This window comes from Labrus mixtus, chromosome 15, assembly GCF_963584025.1.
Source record: "Labrus mixtus chromosome 15, fLabMix1.1, whole genome shotgun sequence".
In the NCBI taxonomy this organism is placed as follows: Eukaryota; Metazoa; Chordata; class Actinopteri; order Labriformes; family Labridae; genus Labrus; species Labrus mixtus.
In genome coordinates, this window is record NC_083626.1 from 18,895,602 (window position 1) to 18,914,621 (window position 19,020).

The following is a 19,020-nucleotide window of genomic DNA, read 5'->3' on the forward strand; positions in this document are numbered from 1 at the left end:
TGTGATTTATATTTTTAATAGTTTGTTTGACACCGTCTCCAAACTGGTCACACAAACAAGATTTGAAATGTTTTATTTTAATAGAATTTTGGACAACCAAGTAAGTAAAATAAAAAAAAGAAAACCAACAGCAAAAGTGAAATTTCATTCACTAGTTTTTTTGTTTTTTTTCATTAAAAAAATATCAGCCTTTCCCCTTGTTCACAAACCGTTTCAAAACCGGACGAACAGAAATAACATGATAAACTCCGAGAAGCTGGAAGGCCATAAACATTTGTTGGCAAATATAAATATAGTGGTTTGGACAGGGTCTCAAATAGCTCACATGGAAAGAGTGTACATACAGTTCACAGGACAGTAAGACACTCGGCTCTGCCTGTATCAATTTTTATTAATGTAGAAAACCAGAGGCCTTATTTATTGATTGAAATCAATGTTTTTATGACAAGGAAATATATACATTCAGCCAGCTTTAATAGTTTCTGTCCGTAGTATGGCGTTTGTGTTGCCCCTTTGATCATGTTGATTGTCTATTCAGGAGCATAATTGTGAGTGTAAGAATAGTCCGGATAGTAATCCCGAGGCCCGCCCCTACCTGCTGGGTAACCCCAAGAGCAGGGTCCACCTCCAGTCCCACCCCCCCGATCATGTCCTCGTCCTGGCCGAGGCCAAAGTCCTACAGGTGGGGCTCCTCTCCCTCGATATCCCATACCACCCCGCATAGGTCCATGATCCATCTGTCCATGGATGCCACCTATACTACCATAGCCCATTAAGTGTGGAGGCAGCTTAGGTCTTACTATAGAGCCCCCCCTGCTGGCCACTGGGGGAACTCCAATAGAAGGTCCAAGTTTGTCAGTGCAATTCACCTGAGTCCTGCACCCCTGACTACCAGGGGTGCTACCACTGAGGATTTCCCCAGTTTTAGGGAGACCACTGGGGTCCAGTGGGCCAGATGTGATCACACCCTGGTTGATAGCAGTCTCACAAGTTCTGATCCCTGCTGCCCCCCATACTCCCTCCCCAGGTCCACTGAGTGTCCTTTCCTGTAGTGTGGGGGTCCGACTAGCACTGCCAGCCATGTAACCAGGCAGGGGTGAGTCACTATGTTCTGTGTAAGGGAGGGAGGTGGTGAGGGGAGAGTTCCCAGCAGTCCCTGCTCCTCCTGTATCTGAGCCATACGTGTGGCCCAGCATCATGAGGTGAGGCGGAGGGGGAGGTTTGACCTCCAAGGGAAGGGAAGACAGGTTGGCTAGAGGTCCTACTGTGGCCATGATGGGTGGGGTTGGGACTGTGGTGGAGGCAGGTGGGCGGTATTCCTGTTCATGCGTGCTGCTGCAGGGAGAGGCAGGGTAAGCAGGTGAGGCAGCATAGCTAGAAGAACCGGTGTAGGACGACCAGGAGGCTGAAGGACAGAGAAAGCTCTGATGAGGATTCACAGGAAAACCCCCCGGGGACAAGCTGCCAATGTCTGAAGAGCAGATGCCCATCTGGTTTGAAGCTTTGAACTGAGAGATGGCTGTTTTGAGAGCACTGTAGTCAGAAAGTGTGGGAGTTCTCTCTGGAGTGGCCATGTCCGGGAGCGGAGGACGAAACTCGTCCGACTCTGGCGGCGGCGGCTGTGGAGGCTTCCCCTTCCCAATTTCCTGTTTCTGCTCTGAAGGTTCCGACGTGGAGAGTGGCTCGCCATCATCCGAGTCTAGTGACATGTCCTCCTCTTGCCCACACTCATCATTCACTACTGGGAGAGCAGGAGGGGGCAGAGACAGAGAAATTAAGAAGTGGAAGGAAACATACACTCAAACACGTGTGTAACAGACAGTAACAGCATTAAACTGCAGGGTAGAACAGGAGGCTTTAACTGGTATGATAACTGTAAAATATAAAAAGCAATTCAGAAAAATTTATAAGAAAACTGCATGCAAACCCAGGTGTTTTAGGGTTTTGTCCTGCGGATGATGCCACTCACCAGTAGAGGGCGGCGTTGGAAGCTCATTCTGATTAATGGAGCCAATCAGGCTGTGGAAACCGCTCATCACATCATCAATGCTTCCAATTACTATTCCATTCCTTGAGTACTGTAGGAACATCTCAAATGGCCTCTCTGAATAAAAAAAAAAAGAAACATACCAACATACACATCTCATTTGAGTTCAACATTGTATTCACAACTTAAAATAGTGTTCAACTCAAATAAAGGTAAAGCACTCATTTACAATGATTTCTGGTGAACATACCTGTGAGGAAGATAAGGTGCCGCTGCTGTGTGTGCTGTGCTTGGAGCTTGATCAAGCACTCCAGATCTGGAGCCTGACGCGACTGGGTGTCACACTCGTGATACGGGAGGAACTCGACAAGGTGCTTTTTCTGATAGGCTGTGAGAAGGTTCAGCAGTCCCATGGCATTGGTGTTTATCCTTTAAGAGTACAACGGAAATTGATGCATGAAAGTGTTGGGACATTTTTGTTTAAAAGCTTGGATCTGGCAAATATACTAAAGATTGCTTTGTAAGAAATTAGATACTGACCTCCCCAGTTCTTTGAGCTTCTTCTGGGACTTGCAATGCACCTTCCACTGCCAAGGGTGTTCCGGGGTGCTCTGGTCCTCCAAGAACTTCAGCAGCCCCTGCAAGCGATCTGGACAAAAAAAAAAAAGCAACACAAGCTCAGAAGTCTAGTCCAGCTGATTTTTTTTCATTTTCTGAGAACTATCACGCCTCTTACAAAGAAAAAGTTAAAGTTACCAGGTGTGATGAGGTCAGGATTGAGTACAAACTCATCAGACACCATGAAGCCTCCGGACACAAACAGCTCATTATAAGTATGGTTCTTGACATCGTCCAGAGTGTCCACTCCAGCGAAGCTCACTGAAGGCAACTTCTTCAAAGACACCAGAGCCGGGATCTGAAAAGTGAAAAGATGAGATTTCCTATTTTACTTTTAAACGAAAATGTTTGCATATAAATGTTTCAAGGACATTACTCTATGTTAAACTCCAGATTGAAGGCTGCGATGTGAAGAAGGTGGCAGGAGGCAACTGTACCTTGTGCACGTGTGCTGCTATGTCCTCATTCTGAATGATGATGAGGAGCTTATCCAAACTGCCACTGTTTTCCAGAAACGTCTGTGGACTGCACTCGCTGTTGCCGAGACTTTTCAAGTACTCCTTTGGGACGAGACAGGAGAGACGTAATTGTTACAGACAGACAGATGAATGTATCGCTCTCTCTTACGAGTACGAGAACTGACTGTCTGACAGACAAAGAAAGAGCTGAGCGCTGAGAGATGGGACACACAGTGACAGAGAGGAGCTGGTGTAGCACTTCACTCAGTGTAGACCTGCATTTCAGCTTGTGTGTGTGCATCTGTTTTGTTTACTACGGCAGAAAGCTGTGAAGCTTCTATTCCCCAAAGGAAAAAAAAAGAAATGAAGAGTACCGATGATGAATATGTAAGATCTGACATGTGCTATGTAAATGATAAGTAGACATATTGAGTAGCTAATAAACACATTTTGATTAACAGTCTGAATAATTGATTAAATGATTTACTCAAGTAATTAAACACTGATTTTGATCATCTGCCAATCACTCAAGAGTTTCTAGTTGATTATGAAACCGACTTCAAGTAAATACTGATGCCTCTATATGACTTACAAAAACAAACAAGATAATAAGGAATACATGTATCATTTTAAATATAATTATTTATACTCCATGTAGAGGGCAGGGTGGGTAGAGATATAAGAGTACACTTAGTCCACATGATGGACATAAAAATGTAAGTTCCTTACGCTGGCTTTTGATTATATTTTTTTTTTTTTTGCCTTCACTGTTATTGATAGCACAGCTTAAGACAGTCGAGGAAAATGGTGAAGAGAGAGTGGAGACGACAGGCACCATAGGTTCAGAGTCCAAACCACAAGTTGATGAGGGAAGTGCTTTGACCCTTTTTTGTTTATTTTTTAACGGGGCGTCTGCTCTACCAACTCCCCTCACACTATCTTTACTATTTAGGATTACCGTTTATCCAAATCTTCCTCATGAAGAGGAGACACATTTCTACATGAAATATTTTTAGGTTTAGGGGTTTGAATGGATGGAAAGCTAAAGGCATCATCTATGTGTTATGAAACTTATGATATGTATTTGTCACAGACTTCACAAATCAGAGAATAATTGATCATGTTAATGACTACTACTGCTGCTCTCCTTTCGAGGCCACATTCGAACCTCGTACTGTACCTTAATCTGCTTGCAGACAGTGCTCTCCTCCGCTTCATCCCCGGAGTAGATGTAGAACTTGACTGTGTTCTTGGTGACATCCTTGAAGATCTCCACCAGGCTGCTGAAAACCTCAGGCTTCAGCTGACCGATGAGGCTGCCGGCCAGCAGGCCCGACCCGCTCCCAGAGGCGGCGCCTGGGTTCTGGGAGTTACGCTCTGGAGAATCTGCTGTGACGTGAGAGGGAGAATACATCTCTCCCCCCAACTCTGTAGACTGGGCTTCTGTTTTGGTCTTCATTGTTGCTGCCTCTTTAACAGAAAGACCTTTGCTGCTGTGAGAGGAAGTGCTGCTCTTTGACTGGGAGGGCTCTGCTTTCATTTTCGGAGTCTCTGCTGGGGTTGGGGGTGGTGTTGTAAGATTAGAAGTTGTCACTGGGGGAGGTGGGGAAGCAGCCGTTGGGGGAGCAGGTGGGATCAACTTGTCCATCTTATCGCACAGTGCTTTGACATGCCCCTGAATGGGAACAGGGGCGACGTAAGGTACAACAAAGTCTGAGAAGCCGGTGTTGGGCACCCAGGAGTGGTAAGTAGGCAACCTTACTGGTCGCCTTGACGTGTAGCAAATGTGATGAGCCTGCATAATGTTTTTAATGTCAGAGGTAAGACTGTGAAGTTCCTGGCTCAGTATGGTGTCCAGGCTGATGGAGGGCCTGAAGGGAACTTCCTCTGTGACAGGTAACGTGGTTGCTGCAGCCACCTTTTTTATTTCAACGTCTGCGGGCGTCTTCTGCTCCTTGTAGCTTTTCACCGCTGTCACGGCCTCTGGCTGTGGCTCAGGCTTTGGCTCAGGGAAAGGCTGTGCTATTTCTAAAAGGACAGAAGAAGAACTTATCACATTGACGCCTTGTGAACCAGATGTAACATGCTTTTAAGCGGGGATGAGTGGAGGTACCTTCATTTGCGGGGTTTACCCATGTTGGGTCGTTTGAGGTGTGAGCTTGCTCTGGTGGGGAACCTGGACTGAATGGACTACCAGGGCTACAGTCCATATCCACCTAAAGAGAGAAAACACCAGTGGTTCATTTTAAGTCAGTAAACACAGCTCGGGATTTAAAAAAAAAAAAAAAAACATCTGATCAAATCTTACCTCTGTGTAGTTAGTAAGTAATGCTGGCTCATTTTGTTTCCGAAGGTCTGGGTCAGGGAAAGCAACTTCCGCCCTTCCTGAGCCAGTCGATGATTCACCGTGGTTTGGTGGTAAAGACATGGAACCCTGAGCCACGGCTTTGTTGAGAGTGGCCAAAAGGATCTTGAGGAGGCGCTGGGTCTCATTGACTGCTGAGGCGTTGGTGTTACCTCGAGCTCTCAGGTCGGTGTCGTAGATGCCCATGCTTTCCATCACCGCTGTCAGATTGTCGCTCTGTCCAATGTCATCTCCTATCTCGTCAGCTTGGGCTCCTATCAAGATACAAAACAATTAGTGTGGTTGGTTGATTAAAGCTAGATATGTTTTTTTTTAGTCTAATAGAACATCGTAAGCTCCTGAATAACCACATTTTTTTGTGTGTATTGCAAAGAGACGATGAAGAGGGATGTGATCAGTGCACATTAGTCAACTTTTGAAACCTTTATCGTTACTTTTATTTTATTGTAAATTACCTAAAATGAAAAGGTCCCCCCCAAGACTTAAGTACTTGTAAACCTCAGAAACCTTGGTAGCATTTGTTAATTTGCTAAAATATTAACAGACTAATTTTATTTTGTTCGTGAATAAATGCATTAACTCTGGGCGGCAATGTGCTTTTTTTTTTTTGCAATGCAAATTACTGAAATCGAATGACACTGTTGGGAAACTAATAAAATAAATTTGTTTATCAAATTTTAAATCAGAAACAGCAGCAGCTGTCCTCACCTCGACTGGATTCCCCGTTGCTCAGTGCATCTTCACGTGCACGTTTGTTCAAGCCCAACCTCTCATCCCCCTCCAACTTCCTCTTCAGACTGTTTTCATCCCAAGCGCCATCCTCTCCCTTTTGCTTGCCAGGATCCTTCACGACCGCTTTCTTATGGAGTTGGATGAGCTTGAGCAGCTGCTTCATCTTGTCTTTATCGTACTCATTCTGGGACAGTCGCAGCTTCTGAGGCTGCTGAGGCGCGGGATCTATGCGAGACTTGTGCTGCGGCTGGGCCCCGTTAGAGTGTGCCAATCCGGCCCTTCGAGGCTTTTCCTGTGCTGGCCTCTCCTGAGGCGGTCTTTCTAAAGGTGGCCTTTCCTGAGGCGGCCTTTCTGGGGGTCTTTCTACCCTGTCCGAGCCCCTGTCTGAGCCGCCCCAGTCAGAAACGGGGCTGTATTCCACTGGGGCGGGAGTAGGTGTGGGTACAGGTGTGGGGTTCCGGATTTTTTCTATTACATCCTTCACTTTGTTCAGAGGTAACATGTAGTTAACAGGGCTGTGAACATATGTGCGCAGCACGGCTTCCATGTTAAATTTGGGCCGGGGCACTGGGTTGGTCCTTTCTTCTATGGTGTGTTTGTAGTCGGGCAGAATGAACGGCCGCACTGTGCCTGCATCCACACGAGTTAGGTAGTCCGTGGCCTGTCGCTCCACCCCTAAGCTCAGGTCCTTGCCTGGGTTGGGACGTAACTTGTAAAGGGAGTAGTGCAGAGCAGGGATGAAAGGCTCCACGGAGGACAGGATAGCAGGCTGGGGCTCCCCAGACAGCGGCTCCGGCTCCAACAGTCTGGATGCTACAATGAGGAAACATACGTCATTTTCTTAAACACATGCTTTTACTATTAAAGTGTTTATATAGTAGCTTTTTAAATAACAAATCAAGAGTGAAAATATAAAAACGGGGATGTTATCTTTTGTTTTTTGAAAAAAGCAGGAGCATGAAGTAGGTAGCCATGAAAAAAGAGCACCATCATATTCATCATCCCTGTTTGCCAGCAAAACCTTCCAGCTCTGAGCTTCATGCAGATGCTGCCACGGGGGCTCGGTCAGAGAAAGAGATAGTGAATAATACTTACAGTACTTGACAACCATCCTTGACTCCTGAAAGATGAATAATGCTTGCAGGTTCTTCTCCAATCGCCCCCGCCGCTCTAGAAAACAAACAGAAACTCTTTTTTTTACAGCTGAACCCTCGCCGAGGGGAACAAGTAGGTGTTCATCTGACAAAGCAGAGAATCACGGGAAGAGAGCAAAAGCTTTTTGGTACCTTTGGACTCGATCATCTGAGCTGATGACAGCAGGAAGAGAAAGCCCCTGTCAAACAAGGAATTCACCAGCACCTGAGAGAGGAGAGGAGACGCTGCAGTCAGAAAACATCAGGCTGTTGGAATCATCTGATATATTGTAACATCCGTCTTCTATTGAGCATGTTTACATCTATTCCTTATGGACACTTGTTCTACATTGTTAGGTTTTATTCTGTTTAATACATACAAGGAATAATTTAGTATTTTGATTAATTACATGAGGATACACAAAAGCAACATTTTCTGGAATTAACATCTTTTACCTCAGCTTAAAATCTATTTTATTCTCAAATAGATACGACAGCTCGATATTGGGAAAAAATGACATTGCAATAGTTTTGTTTCTTGCGACATTTCACTTCACTCTGTTCAGCTGAATTCTCCCTGACTCTCCCTGAAATGATGATTACAGACTCTCACCTGTCTGCCTCTGTCTCTCACTGCCTCCGTGAACGCTATTTGCGTTTGAAAAGAGTCTTAATCATGTTGATATCCGTTCATTATTGATATTGATCTATAATATTTCCTGCAAGTGATTCTTCTCACATCAGGTCAGACTTTTTAATAATGCGCTCATGCACTGAGGTTCCATCATTTAAGTTTCCTCCGCGACCAAATAATATTACGGGGATGTTTATTAAATATGTTAACGTGCTGCGCCCCTCTAGCAGCCGTGCAATGGGCTCACAGAGTTTGTGTAGGCTTGAGTAATCAGTTGCCAGAGATGTGAATCAACGAAAAGTAATGTTTAGAGACATGCTTAGAACAAGCACAATGCATTTTGTGAAGATGCAAAGCAAAGCAAACTTTAAGCAGATAAGCGGATTACTTCGACATTAAACTACGACTGTTTCAAGATTTATGGCAGCTCATGAAATCATGACGATGCTGAAACGATATATCGTGCAGCCCTATTCTCAAACTGTTTGAACTGAATTCTGTGTCTTTGTGGGATGTGTATGCATTAGAACCCGGTAAGTACCAGATAGTGTGACTCACCATCCTGTCCCTTTCCAGTTTGTGGACCAGCGCTGACAGGCTGCCGCTGGTCGCTTTGCCTTTCCCATCCACCACCTCAAACAGGCTGCAGGACATCCCACACTTCATCACTGCACACAAAGAGAAGCGAATTAGAAAAGCTGACACATAACCCATCTATGCAGTCCTTTTTTTTTTTTACCGTGAGCTCAACTTGTACTTAAATGTTAGAACGGATAAAGTGTGAAAGCATTTTGTTTTTTTCCGTAACAAATACTGCAGGGTTAGCATTTCAGGTCTCCACTTTTCCATCACCTGATTATGAGATCTACACGTGTGACCCAGACTGACCTTCCCGTGAAGCGCTGTAGGTGTCCCATGAAAAGAGCGAAGGGTGAATCTTTCGCTTCGCCTGATCCAGCTGCATACCTCGAGTCACCTCCAGTTTCTCAGGCCTGCAGGGGAGCACACAGGAGACCAGTCAAAAAGCATTCAAAACCATTTCAAGTAAACCTACTGGCATTTCATTGCACTTAGTTTCTAACTCCCTCCTAACACTTATGAGACAGCTGCATGTAGCAGATCAGATTTAAATTCTTAACGGCACTGCCAATATTTTCGGAGGATTAGCAGAATTGATTGAGGAAGGTTTACTCACAGTTTGAAAGGAAGGTAGGGGCGCGAGGATGATCGTAAACAGATGGGGAATAACTCCTGGCCCTTGTTTACTAGTGGACCACTCCACACAGTGTAGCAGCTTTTCCCTGCAAAAGAGGCAAGAGCAAAGGAAGGAGGTGAAACATCATGCAAAGAGAAAACAGGGTCCATAAAACTGAATGCACTTTTTCTAAGCTGATTCTGAAAAGCAGCAGGTAAGAAAGAGCATTTCTTTTGGTTTCAGTATATATTTAACAAACATGTGAAAGAGGTTTTACCTCTACTTCCTTCAGGGGTAATTGTGTTGAACCTTTTGGGGAAGAGGAATACAGATCTCATTAACAAACACAGAAAACTACGGAGGTGTCAGAATGGAAACCACTTTAAAATACTTGATGGCTTTTAAAATGTTCTCCGAAGGAATGAACGTACCTGTGTGCAGTCATAGGAGCCGCTGCAGCTTCCTTGCCTTTGTACTGAAAGGAAATCACAGCGTAGGGGCAGACGTGCCGCGGCCGTGCCTTGATCTCTTCGAACGCAAACTCAAAGAAATATTGCTGAAAGTCAAAAAGAAAGACTCGTGAAAACCTTTAAATTCCATCTAGGGAATAAAAGAGCTTATTACATTAGTTAGCTTACACGAGCCATACGACAAGTGAATGAAAACAACAATCCAGTGTTTACCTGTGTGAGCTCAAAAGCTCTGTAAGACAGCAGAGACGTCACCCGGTTGGCACTTCTTGACAGGTGACAGTCGAACTTGGGTGTAGGTTCGATGGCGTTCTTAGGCATGTTCTCGTGGATGTGCTTAATTCGGCCCTGAAAAAAAAAAAAAACAGTCATATAGCGGTGAGTTTTCAGTCGAGCAAGAACAAGAAATCTGTCAACATCTCAAAAAGCAGACAGGATGGTAGCCTTACCCGCATAACTTTAAAGACAACTATGTCTCCAACAGAGCCAACATCCAAGGGATTGATTTGTAACAAATCTGAGTATTTGGACAGATAAACACCTACAATGAGAAAAGAGCAAAATTAGAAGAATAGCATCATGATTGTAGGCCATTAAAGTGCATTGGAGGACACTCCAGACAAAACTTCAATCCTACAGCGGTTACTTGTTGAACAACATTCAAGTGATTCATTGTTGCATGTATCAGGGCAGGTACAAGCTGTTTAAAAAAAAAAAATCCATCTTTTCCAGGTCAAACACCGTCACACGTTGATCAAAACAAAGATGTTAAATTTAAAAATGCAACCCATAAAAAAATAAAATAAACCTACATCCAAAAAAAAAGGTTTCCCACAACGTTCTAGTCTCCTTTCAGGTCATGTCAACAGCAAATCAGACCACAAACTTACCAACTGAAGGATTTCCGAGAGTCGTAATCCTGGAGTGCCCGACTGACAGACCCTTCTCGCAGACCCACAGGAGCTGCGCGTACAAGGGAACACACGAGGATCAGAATGAAGTCAAACAAACGAAAAAGAAAAAAAGCATCGTGCTTCATATCTCGTCCTTCATTGATACCTTGGATTTGTCCGGGTAGAGGAAGCAGTAGGACTCGGCCAGTTCTTGTTCCGTGCGGCCCTCCTGCTTCATCTCTCTCCGCTTCTCGATGAACTGGAAGACAAAGCGGTACACAGCAAATGAGACACAGCAGACTGAACTCTGTTAGAGCGCGCTCACACTGGGCAATCTGTACCGTGCACGAGCATGTTTGACTCCTGAAGTCCAGTTTGTGGGACGAGTGTGAGCGCTCCGTTCTACGCTGAAGTGCGGTACACTTCCTTTGCCCTGACACGGATGGAAGAGGTGTGCTTCTGCAGGGCACAGCTAATCATGCACGCGCCCGGGTACACAACGTGAAGATGATGTATAAGCGATCCAAGCCTTCAGTTATTGAAAAATCCAAGACTATGACGCGACAGCAACCCCCCCCTCTTCATTTTGAGTCTGCCTGTGTTGCAAAGTAAGCATGTTTCATGATCACATAAAGCTATGCATGCGTTGTATTAAGACGTTATGTACAAAAGGTAACCGTGATCAGGCCTGGAGCAATGTGAGTGCAGGCCAGAGGGGCACTGGGGGGGGGGGGGCTTCAGCACGGTACGGGACAACTTCTATTCAAGGTATCATTGATCACTGGTCAATAAACACTCTATAACAAGAGGCTTGTACTTGCATGTTGAAAATGTCTTATGACAGCGTGTGCTACATCAGCATCTTTAGAATTACCGCACTACGCAGTCGTAGCTGTGTTAGCTTTATTTCAGCCTACAAAACGCTTTGATCGATAAAAAAAAAAAAAAAAAAAGGAGCAGCCCTAATATTCATCCAGATAAAGTCGGGTACAGCGAGACAATGACCAACCTCCTTTTCCAGAAGCTCATTGTGAATGAGCCTGGCTTTGCAGTACGAGAAGGTCCCTCGTGACGACGCGTCCAGGTAAAACGAGGAGACGATCTTGACGAGGTCGTCAAACTCTCGGCTGTCGGGGGGCAGGAACTGGTACAAGCCTGCACACACACATGGGGGGGTGAAACAGTGGTTAGTATACGGCACCTACTGCTTAGAAGTGTGCGTGTAGCGAGGAGAATCAAATCAAAAGTAGCACGCCATATATGTTACATTCCTTCACAGGAAGGGGACATCGTGTGTCCTCTGTTGACACTAAGGTTCCATAATTGAGTCACATGCTCTGTCGTAAAAAAAAAAAAAAAAAAAAAAAGGCAGCGAGCACAAGATGAAGTGATGTGAACTGAGTGCTAGCAGACGCTGTGGATGTTTAGTCCCGCTCTGTGGGGTTGCATTAAACCAGCAGCAGCATCGTTTGCTAAACACAGTTCTGAGATAACTTAACTGTGCAATAGGCGGTATTACTGTTGTAAGGACACTGATCGACAGCTGTAACTGGATTTCCCTAACATCAACAACGATCAGTGCAGCGGGCTAAGCATTACATCTTACACGAGGTTTAACAGGGCGAACACTGGAAAGGAGCCAAATGTGTCTCACAGTACTAAGACACCCCGTGCCACCTGCTGAGGGACACGTTGAACTAGAACGCTGCTTAGATTATGCTCAAGATTAAAGTCTGGCAACACAAGCTCACTTTGCATATATATATACAAATAATTGACATACAACAACAACAACAAGGACCTTAACAGCCACTATCCATGCCACTTCGCAGAGGTATTATTGCTTTTGGAGACATTGTGGGGCTGTGTAGGGAGATCTGTCTCTAAGTGGGGGGGGGGGGGGGGTTATTATGGGTTAAGTGTACAAGGGATGCTATGAGGGGACCAAGTGATCATTAAACTGGGACAGGTGAGTGGGCAGCTATGCTTGGAAATCATCACAAGTGTCATTGCACTGTAGAAAAAACATTTTAAACAAGACAGGTGAGGTGAAGGGTGAGGGGGGGGGGGGAGAGAGAATACATCCATGCCCTTCACTGAGGTCAATGAGACACCCACATGTTGTCAGGTGATGGCTGCAACACACCTATGATGACACCACCAGCAGCAGCAGCAGCAGCAATATTCAATCACACTTACGTCCCAACGAACAGGTGAAGAAAACTGAACACGGTGGGAGTTCAAATGGCCAGTCCTCTAAGAAAAAGTGCTGCTTTTAGGCGCCTTAACACGAAGTCAGCAGCTCACTGGTAACTGAGAACCCTGAGCACAACTATAAACGATTTGTCTGCAATAACTACTCAGGCTGCAACCGACCAAGACGACCTATAGTGCTAACACGGCGTGGCGTCTCTCTAATGCACACCTAAAGTGTTGGTGAACATAGTTTTGAACTCGTTAAACTACAGAGACCAGCAAGTTAGCCGGCTAGCACGCTAGCGACATGCAGTAGCAGAATTAACGTATGAAAGACAGGACTGTTCAAAAAAAAAAAACTGCAGGGATATGGCACCACCTTTCCGTTCTCGTATCTTCCTCGGAATCTGAAAATTTTTCCGTGGCAGTTCCTCACTCGGTCTCTGGCCCGGCAAGGGAGAACTGCTAAAGCTCCGGGCGTCCGCCTGCACGCTCCTCCGCCGCTCAGGGGCTTCTTGTTCGGGCATTATACTGTCTCCACATCCAGGCTGATCGCCATTTTGCTTGGCTGTGGCCGAGGTGGCGGATGGTTTCTTCGGGGGTTCGCCACAGTCCGGCTGGGGATCGTCCGCCTTGGTACATTCTGAGTCCCTTTTCCCCACCGCACTGGGGTTCAGGGCCATTTTCCGGGCACCGTGCACGTAAATACGGGCGATAATAGCGGTAACGATCGCGGCGCCGCTTCACACACACACACACTCTCCTCCTCACCCAGCCTCCGCCATTGTGAAAATGACGTACACGTTCTTCTCCACCACTGCAAAACGCTGCCGTCACTATGTTTACATTCGAGAGAATCCGCGCCACCCAGCGGCGGACAGACGTACTGCCAGAAATCATTCAGAAATTGGAATGTGAAACTACAAAACGACCGACACTCACATTTTCCATTAAACAGGAAGAATAATGTGTGGCATGCATCCAGTTACGTATAATCTACCCAGAAGCCATTACTGCCTGACGGGAAATAATTACTCAACTTCATATTATCACATTTCTGAAATATTTTCAACACTTTTGATTTCCCCACACTATTGCCCGACGCACTCTGGTCGATGGCTTCCGATTTACAAACTTATTGTGAAGCTTCAAGAACAGTCATGTAAGAAAAATATTTCACTCCTGTAATACTTAATTTCCCCACCAGGTGGTGGCAGAGTGTCAGGGATTCCCACATTCTTATAGGATGTTGTGCAGTTACAGATGTTTTTGATTACATTGTGAAATTGTAATTAAGCAACCGGGCATGTGCTGGCATGCCGTCTCTTATCAGAACCATTTGCCTTCACATTTTAAAACTGATTACTCAATTTGAAATACCACTATGGTTGTCAAAGTGTAGGCTAATAAAGTTGTTAAGGGTTACTTAACAAGAAGAATAAAGAGAACAGAGAATGAATCTGTAAACAAGGCGGTAACATGTTACACAAGCTATTGGAGGAAATTACACAAGAGTATTGTTTTGTACAAATATAATTGATTGCAAGGCATCAAGTAGCCTTCATACATTTTTTTTCTGGGGAAAATTATATAATGTTAAAAACACACAATATCAAGGTAAACAGGTAATGGGCCGACTGTCTTTGTCCCTTTATCACAGTGGTATCGTTCAAATCTATAAATGCATTTTCACTGTGGGCTAATCATGCTGCCCCTGCTGTAGACATCAAACTCCTTGTAGCGTATATAATCTTTCAACCTGGGGGGAAGAGGAAGAAAGTTGATAAAAACTGGAGCTCTTAAGCGCAGACGACTGAAATGCTCCCTTATTCGCAGCCGGCAAAGGTGCTTCAGGTTCCGTGGATTTCCTGAATGAAAGTAAAAAAAAAAAAAGTCAAGTCAATAAATGCATACAGCGTCATCAGGACACAAGAGCAGGATGTTGGGGCAGCTCATACTTTGAATGTGACAGATCTCCTGCCACTGTTTCTGCTCACTCAACGTGTCCTTGAGCTTGGTGCAGAAGGTGACATGGTCAGTGTAGTCCAACATGATGCGCACCACCTGAGCAGAGATGTGTTTGAGCCAGGACACTGTTATCACCTCGCAGAACTACAAAGAGACAAAGAGACATGTGGCAGATGAAGGGAAACCTTGAAAAATTAGTGAGAGTTACTTCAATATGTCCACTGTGGGATTCATTCATGTATTTCTATATGATCTTAATCTTTACACCATCTTTCTCCCAGACAAGCCTTGACTCACCACCATGTCTTTGATGATAGAGGTCGTCCAAGGAGCGTAGTCATGGGAACTATCTCCATAGGGACAGTCAAAGCAACGCTTGACATCATATCCATGGTTAAGAATCATCCGCAGCATGACCTCGTCTTTCAAAGCATACTGCAGTGCTGAGGGGAAGTGGGTGGTGTTGATTCGGGAGTAGTAGTTCACATTTGCCCCTGACTTTAGCAACGTGTTGATCAGTTCATAGTTTCCCTGTCTTAGAGCCACCTGCAAACAGTTGATAGGATCCTGGTTCACCATTGCCCCAGCCTCCAACAGCAAGCGGGTGCACTGCAGATCATTGTTGGACACAGCGAAGAAAAGGGCAGACCTTCGCTCGTCATCATAGTTGCGCCTCACCCTTTGGTGAAGCATAACATTTGGATCGTAGCCAGCTTTGAGCAGCATCTCCACACAATGTGCATGTCCACCAGCAGCTGCTGAATGGAGAGGACTCATCCCACTTTCCTTTACTGCCTCCAGCTTAGTCACAGGTATGAGATGCTCGAGAGCCCTGTCAGAGAGGATAGCTCATGTAAAAAAAAAAAAAAAAAACAGAGGTTCAAACCCTATTTGACAAACGAAGGAGCTTAACTAAGAGAATGCTCACAGTATATGTCCATGGTAGGCCACGCGATGGATTGGCAGGTGCCCACCGTACATAGGTCGGTTGGGATCTGCTCCATGGTCCAGCAGCAGGGAGATTATGTCAGGGTTACCTGATCGTGCTGCATCGAACAATATGGTGCCTGATTCCGACTCACACCACACGTGGGCTCCTGAAAATAATACATATAATAGTACATTTAGGCTTTTTCAAGATATAAAAAACATTAAGACAAAATGATGCCCTGCAATGACTTTCCCCCTTATTTTTTTCTCAAAGCTAGTATTTTTTTTATCCTTCTTCTTTGCAACATAAACTGTCAGGTCAGCTCCCTAACTAACATCAAGAAACCAAGACGTTTGTAATCCATCACCTTATTTTATATACCTTTCTGTAAGAGGACCTCCACCACGTTCAGATGTCCATTGTGTGCAGCTAGAGCCAGTGGAGTTTTCATTTTGATGTCGCACGCATTTGGGTTGGCTCCAGACTCCAGTAGCAGATAGACAAAGTTCTCCAGGCCTAAAAAGGCGGACTCATGTAGCGCTGTCCTGTTCAGTGGTCCAGTTTGGTCTACACTGGCATTGTAGCGGAGCAAGAGGGTGGCCAAGTCATACTGATCGTTCAGAATAGCTTAGAGAAAGAGTAACAAAGAGAGGGAAAGGTTAATTGGATGATGTCTGTGGTTGTGTTGTTAAAACTGCTGTGAGGTTGGAGTTGAGTTGTGTTGGTTTTGGCCCCCCCGTGGACAAAGTGGACAAATGATCTCTGACCGCTGATCGTGTCCTGTAAATGTGAAAGTAGTATTTTCTGATTGTCTCATCATTCTTGATTTCAAATAACGTGACACCCTCATCAAATCTAATAAAATAAAACGTTTTTTATGGCTGTGTGATGATGATCGCCTCATGTGACACCTACCCCACAGCAGGGGGGTATAAAATAAACTAGACTATAAAGAAAAATACCTGTGCCCTTTGATGGTCTTGTTTGTTTTTTTTAGGTCATAAAGAGACATCAGTATAAATTTTAGATAGTTCCATAACCATCCCAAAACTACTCACAGGAGCTTTAAACAAATAGTGTTTTTCATGAGTATGTCAGATACCTGCCACTAAAGGAGAGTCCTGCTCATCGTTCAGGAGATCCGGGCTAGAACCGTTCTGTAACAGGAATGTAGCACTCTCTCTGAGTCCATGAACCACGGCGAGAAACAACGGCGTCTCACCCTTCAGAGTACGACACTGGGCTGCACCCGGGGGTGACGCTGAAACACAAATAAATAATCAGCATGGCAGGCATTTCAAAAGGAGTCCTTATGGTAAAATATCACAGAAATGGTTTTGATAGCCTCATTACCTGAGAAGGTCATCTCGAGTATACATTTATTCTCCTGCACAGCAGCCTCATGCAAAGGGATCCATCCACGGTCATCAACTCTGGAAAGGGTCTCTGGTTGCAATGCCAGTATGTCCAGTGCATCTTCATCACCTTAACATAAAGACAGGGCATGATATGAGAATCTAGTCAGGATGTATTATAACATGCTATTACAGAATCAATTCTGTTTACCTTCCTTAATAGCTTTGAAAATCTCATCAGGGTCTTCACTGGGTTTCAGATCACTAAAGAAAGAAAAAGTGGATAAGAAGATTCAAAGGTTCAAAAACCAAAACACACAATACAGAATGAGACATTCAGTGATTATTTGTTAGTCTTAACCTTAACCTTGGATTCAATCCTTTGAGTTTTCTATATTGAATAAGACTTTGTTCAATGATGTACTGCGTCGCCTCATCTTCATCCAAGTCGTCCTCCGATTGATAAAAGTCATCCTCTGTCTCTGTGTTCATCTGTCAGAAGTACTTCAGGCACAATGGCTTGCTCTGGAGACACGCAGCCACAAAGTAAACAAGAGTATTAAATCAGGTGTCTGAAAGCTAACACGACCACTTGCAGCAGCGAAAGGGAAAAGTAAACTGCTACACAGTTAAGCTGAGCACAGAGTATTTGCAGACAGCCATATTATCGTTTTGAAGATGTCAAAGTGAGTTTGGATACAACATTTGACTCTAAAATGCATAAAAGCTATTGACCAGAGGCTCAGTACTTTGCAGGCCAGGCAAAAGAGGATATCGTTCAGTTAAAGCTCATGTCAGGAGTTTAAAGCTGGTTTGAAATTGACCAAAATCAATACAGATGACTCTTTATGATACAAACGCAAACAAGATTGATTACTTCTATATTGCTATTTGTAATTCTTGAAAGCTTTGCAGCGTGGTAGGTGTCTAAGTGATTAACTGCATGCTGAAACAGCCTTTGGTTACAAAGATCCTCAATGAGTGGAACATTTGACCGTTAAAAGAAAGCATGAGGAGATGTTTTGAAAACACTGCTTTTCATGTACAGGACACAATCCAAGAAGATATATGAGGTACCACTGTGTCCATGCATGTTTAAGCCAAAATTTCCTCACATGATCTTTAATCAACAGTTTTGTTGCAGATTTCTATGGCACAAATGATTGCTGTGAGCAATTATCAAATATTAATCTTCAGTTGAAAGAAGAAAGGTCATCAAGAAACTTGAGAAACATCAAAACATTTATACAGTAACAAATGCAAATAAATAACCAACAAATTAAAACATAGAAATTGAACAGCTACAAACAACATGGCTCCACAGTTAGTTTTGAAAGTCATGCTAATCGAACTGATTTTTCTTTTGATGCATTACTTATTTGTTTGCCGTTTACCTTCAGTCAAATGGCAGTCCGCAATCGGTGGAGTTTACAACAGCAAGTGTTACTCAGCACCCACACACGCTGCCACTATTTATATCTCTGCAACTATAAATGTCAGATCACGGGGTCTTCACAGCCAGCACCTAGCTTTGACCCACTGAGCACTGCAACAACTGCCACCACTCAGCCCACATGCCCAGATTCAATCACAACACAGAGGCATTTATTAAAAAGACATAGTAGGGGAGTTTTGACAGGAACATGTCCCTTTAAAACCAATTTTAAAAAGTAAAACATAACTTTTTGGAATATCTTTTAATTTAATTAAAGTACTAGGCCACATTTATTCACTGTTTATTGATTAATTGTCCTACCTTCTGATGCTGACACAAAACAGTATTTAGTTAATTTATTGTGAAATTCCATGAGGGTATAGTGTTCTTTTAATTTCTTTACAGTTAATTTCTTTAAAAGATATTTCAAATTATTTTTTTAGTGTAGGAGAGATAAGCATGATCTTTTGCAAAAAGAAAAAAAACAGCTAATGATATAAGCTGGGGCGTCACCGGGAAACCTGGGGCCCCGGGAAAATATATCACTGTGGGCCCCACCACCACAGCTTAAGCCAACACAACATAATGACTAACATTCACCTGTTTATTTCCCATTTCATTATAGTTTATCAGAGCATGGAGGCACAATC

At 44.2% G+C, this 19,020-nt stretch overlaps 2 protein-coding genes across 3 annotated transcripts; both read right to left on the bottom strand.

Annotated features, from left to right (window-relative positions):
- Positions 1–13,460, bottom strand: tasorb (transcription activation suppressor b). Of its 2 annotated transcripts, none has more exons than XM_061057123.1 (23): positions 13,061–13,460; positions 11,495–11,640; positions 10,652–10,744; positions 10,483–10,555; positions 10,042–10,133; positions 9,806–9,940; positions 9,554–9,678; positions 9,400–9,431; positions 9,123–9,228; positions 8,816–8,919; positions 8,486–8,595; positions 7,447–7,519; positions 7,256–7,330; positions 6,137–6,973; positions 5,372–5,682; positions 5,177–5,279; positions 4,244–5,091; positions 3,043–3,165; positions 2,744–2,903; positions 2,528–2,636; positions 2,238–2,416; positions 1,970–2,104; positions 1–1,738 (listed from the first exon to the last, which is right to left on the bottom strand). In XM_061057123.1, the coding sequence occupies exons 1-23, from the start codon at positions 13,362–13,364 to the stop codon at positions 531–533; spliced, it is 5,481 nt and encodes a 1,826-aa protein (XP_060913106.1). In that variant the 5' UTR covers positions 13,365–13,460; the 3' UTR covers positions 1–530. The 2 variants fall into 2 exon arrangements, with proteins under 2 accessions (XP_060913106.1, XP_060913105.1); XM_061057122.1 differs by having other exon boundaries at positions 1–1,741.
- A 682-nt stretch (positions 13,461–14,142) lies between these two features.
- Positions 14,143–18,644, bottom strand: asb14b (ankyrin repeat and SOCS box containing 14b). Its single transcript, XM_061057914.1, has 10 exons — positions 18,330–18,644; positions 17,303–17,460; positions 17,147–17,199; positions 16,934–17,065; positions 16,683–16,841; positions 15,962–16,207; positions 15,578–15,746; positions 14,947–15,481; positions 14,640–14,793; positions 14,143–14,549 (listed from the first exon to the last, which is right to left on the bottom strand). The coding sequence occupies exons 2-10, from the start codon at positions 17,425–17,427 to the stop codon at positions 14,371–14,373; spliced, it is 1,752 nt and encodes a 583-aa protein (XP_060913897.1). The 5' UTR covers positions 17,428–17,460; positions 18,330–18,644; the 3' UTR covers positions 14,143–14,370.
- Positions 18,645–19,020: the final 376 nt, after the last annotated feature.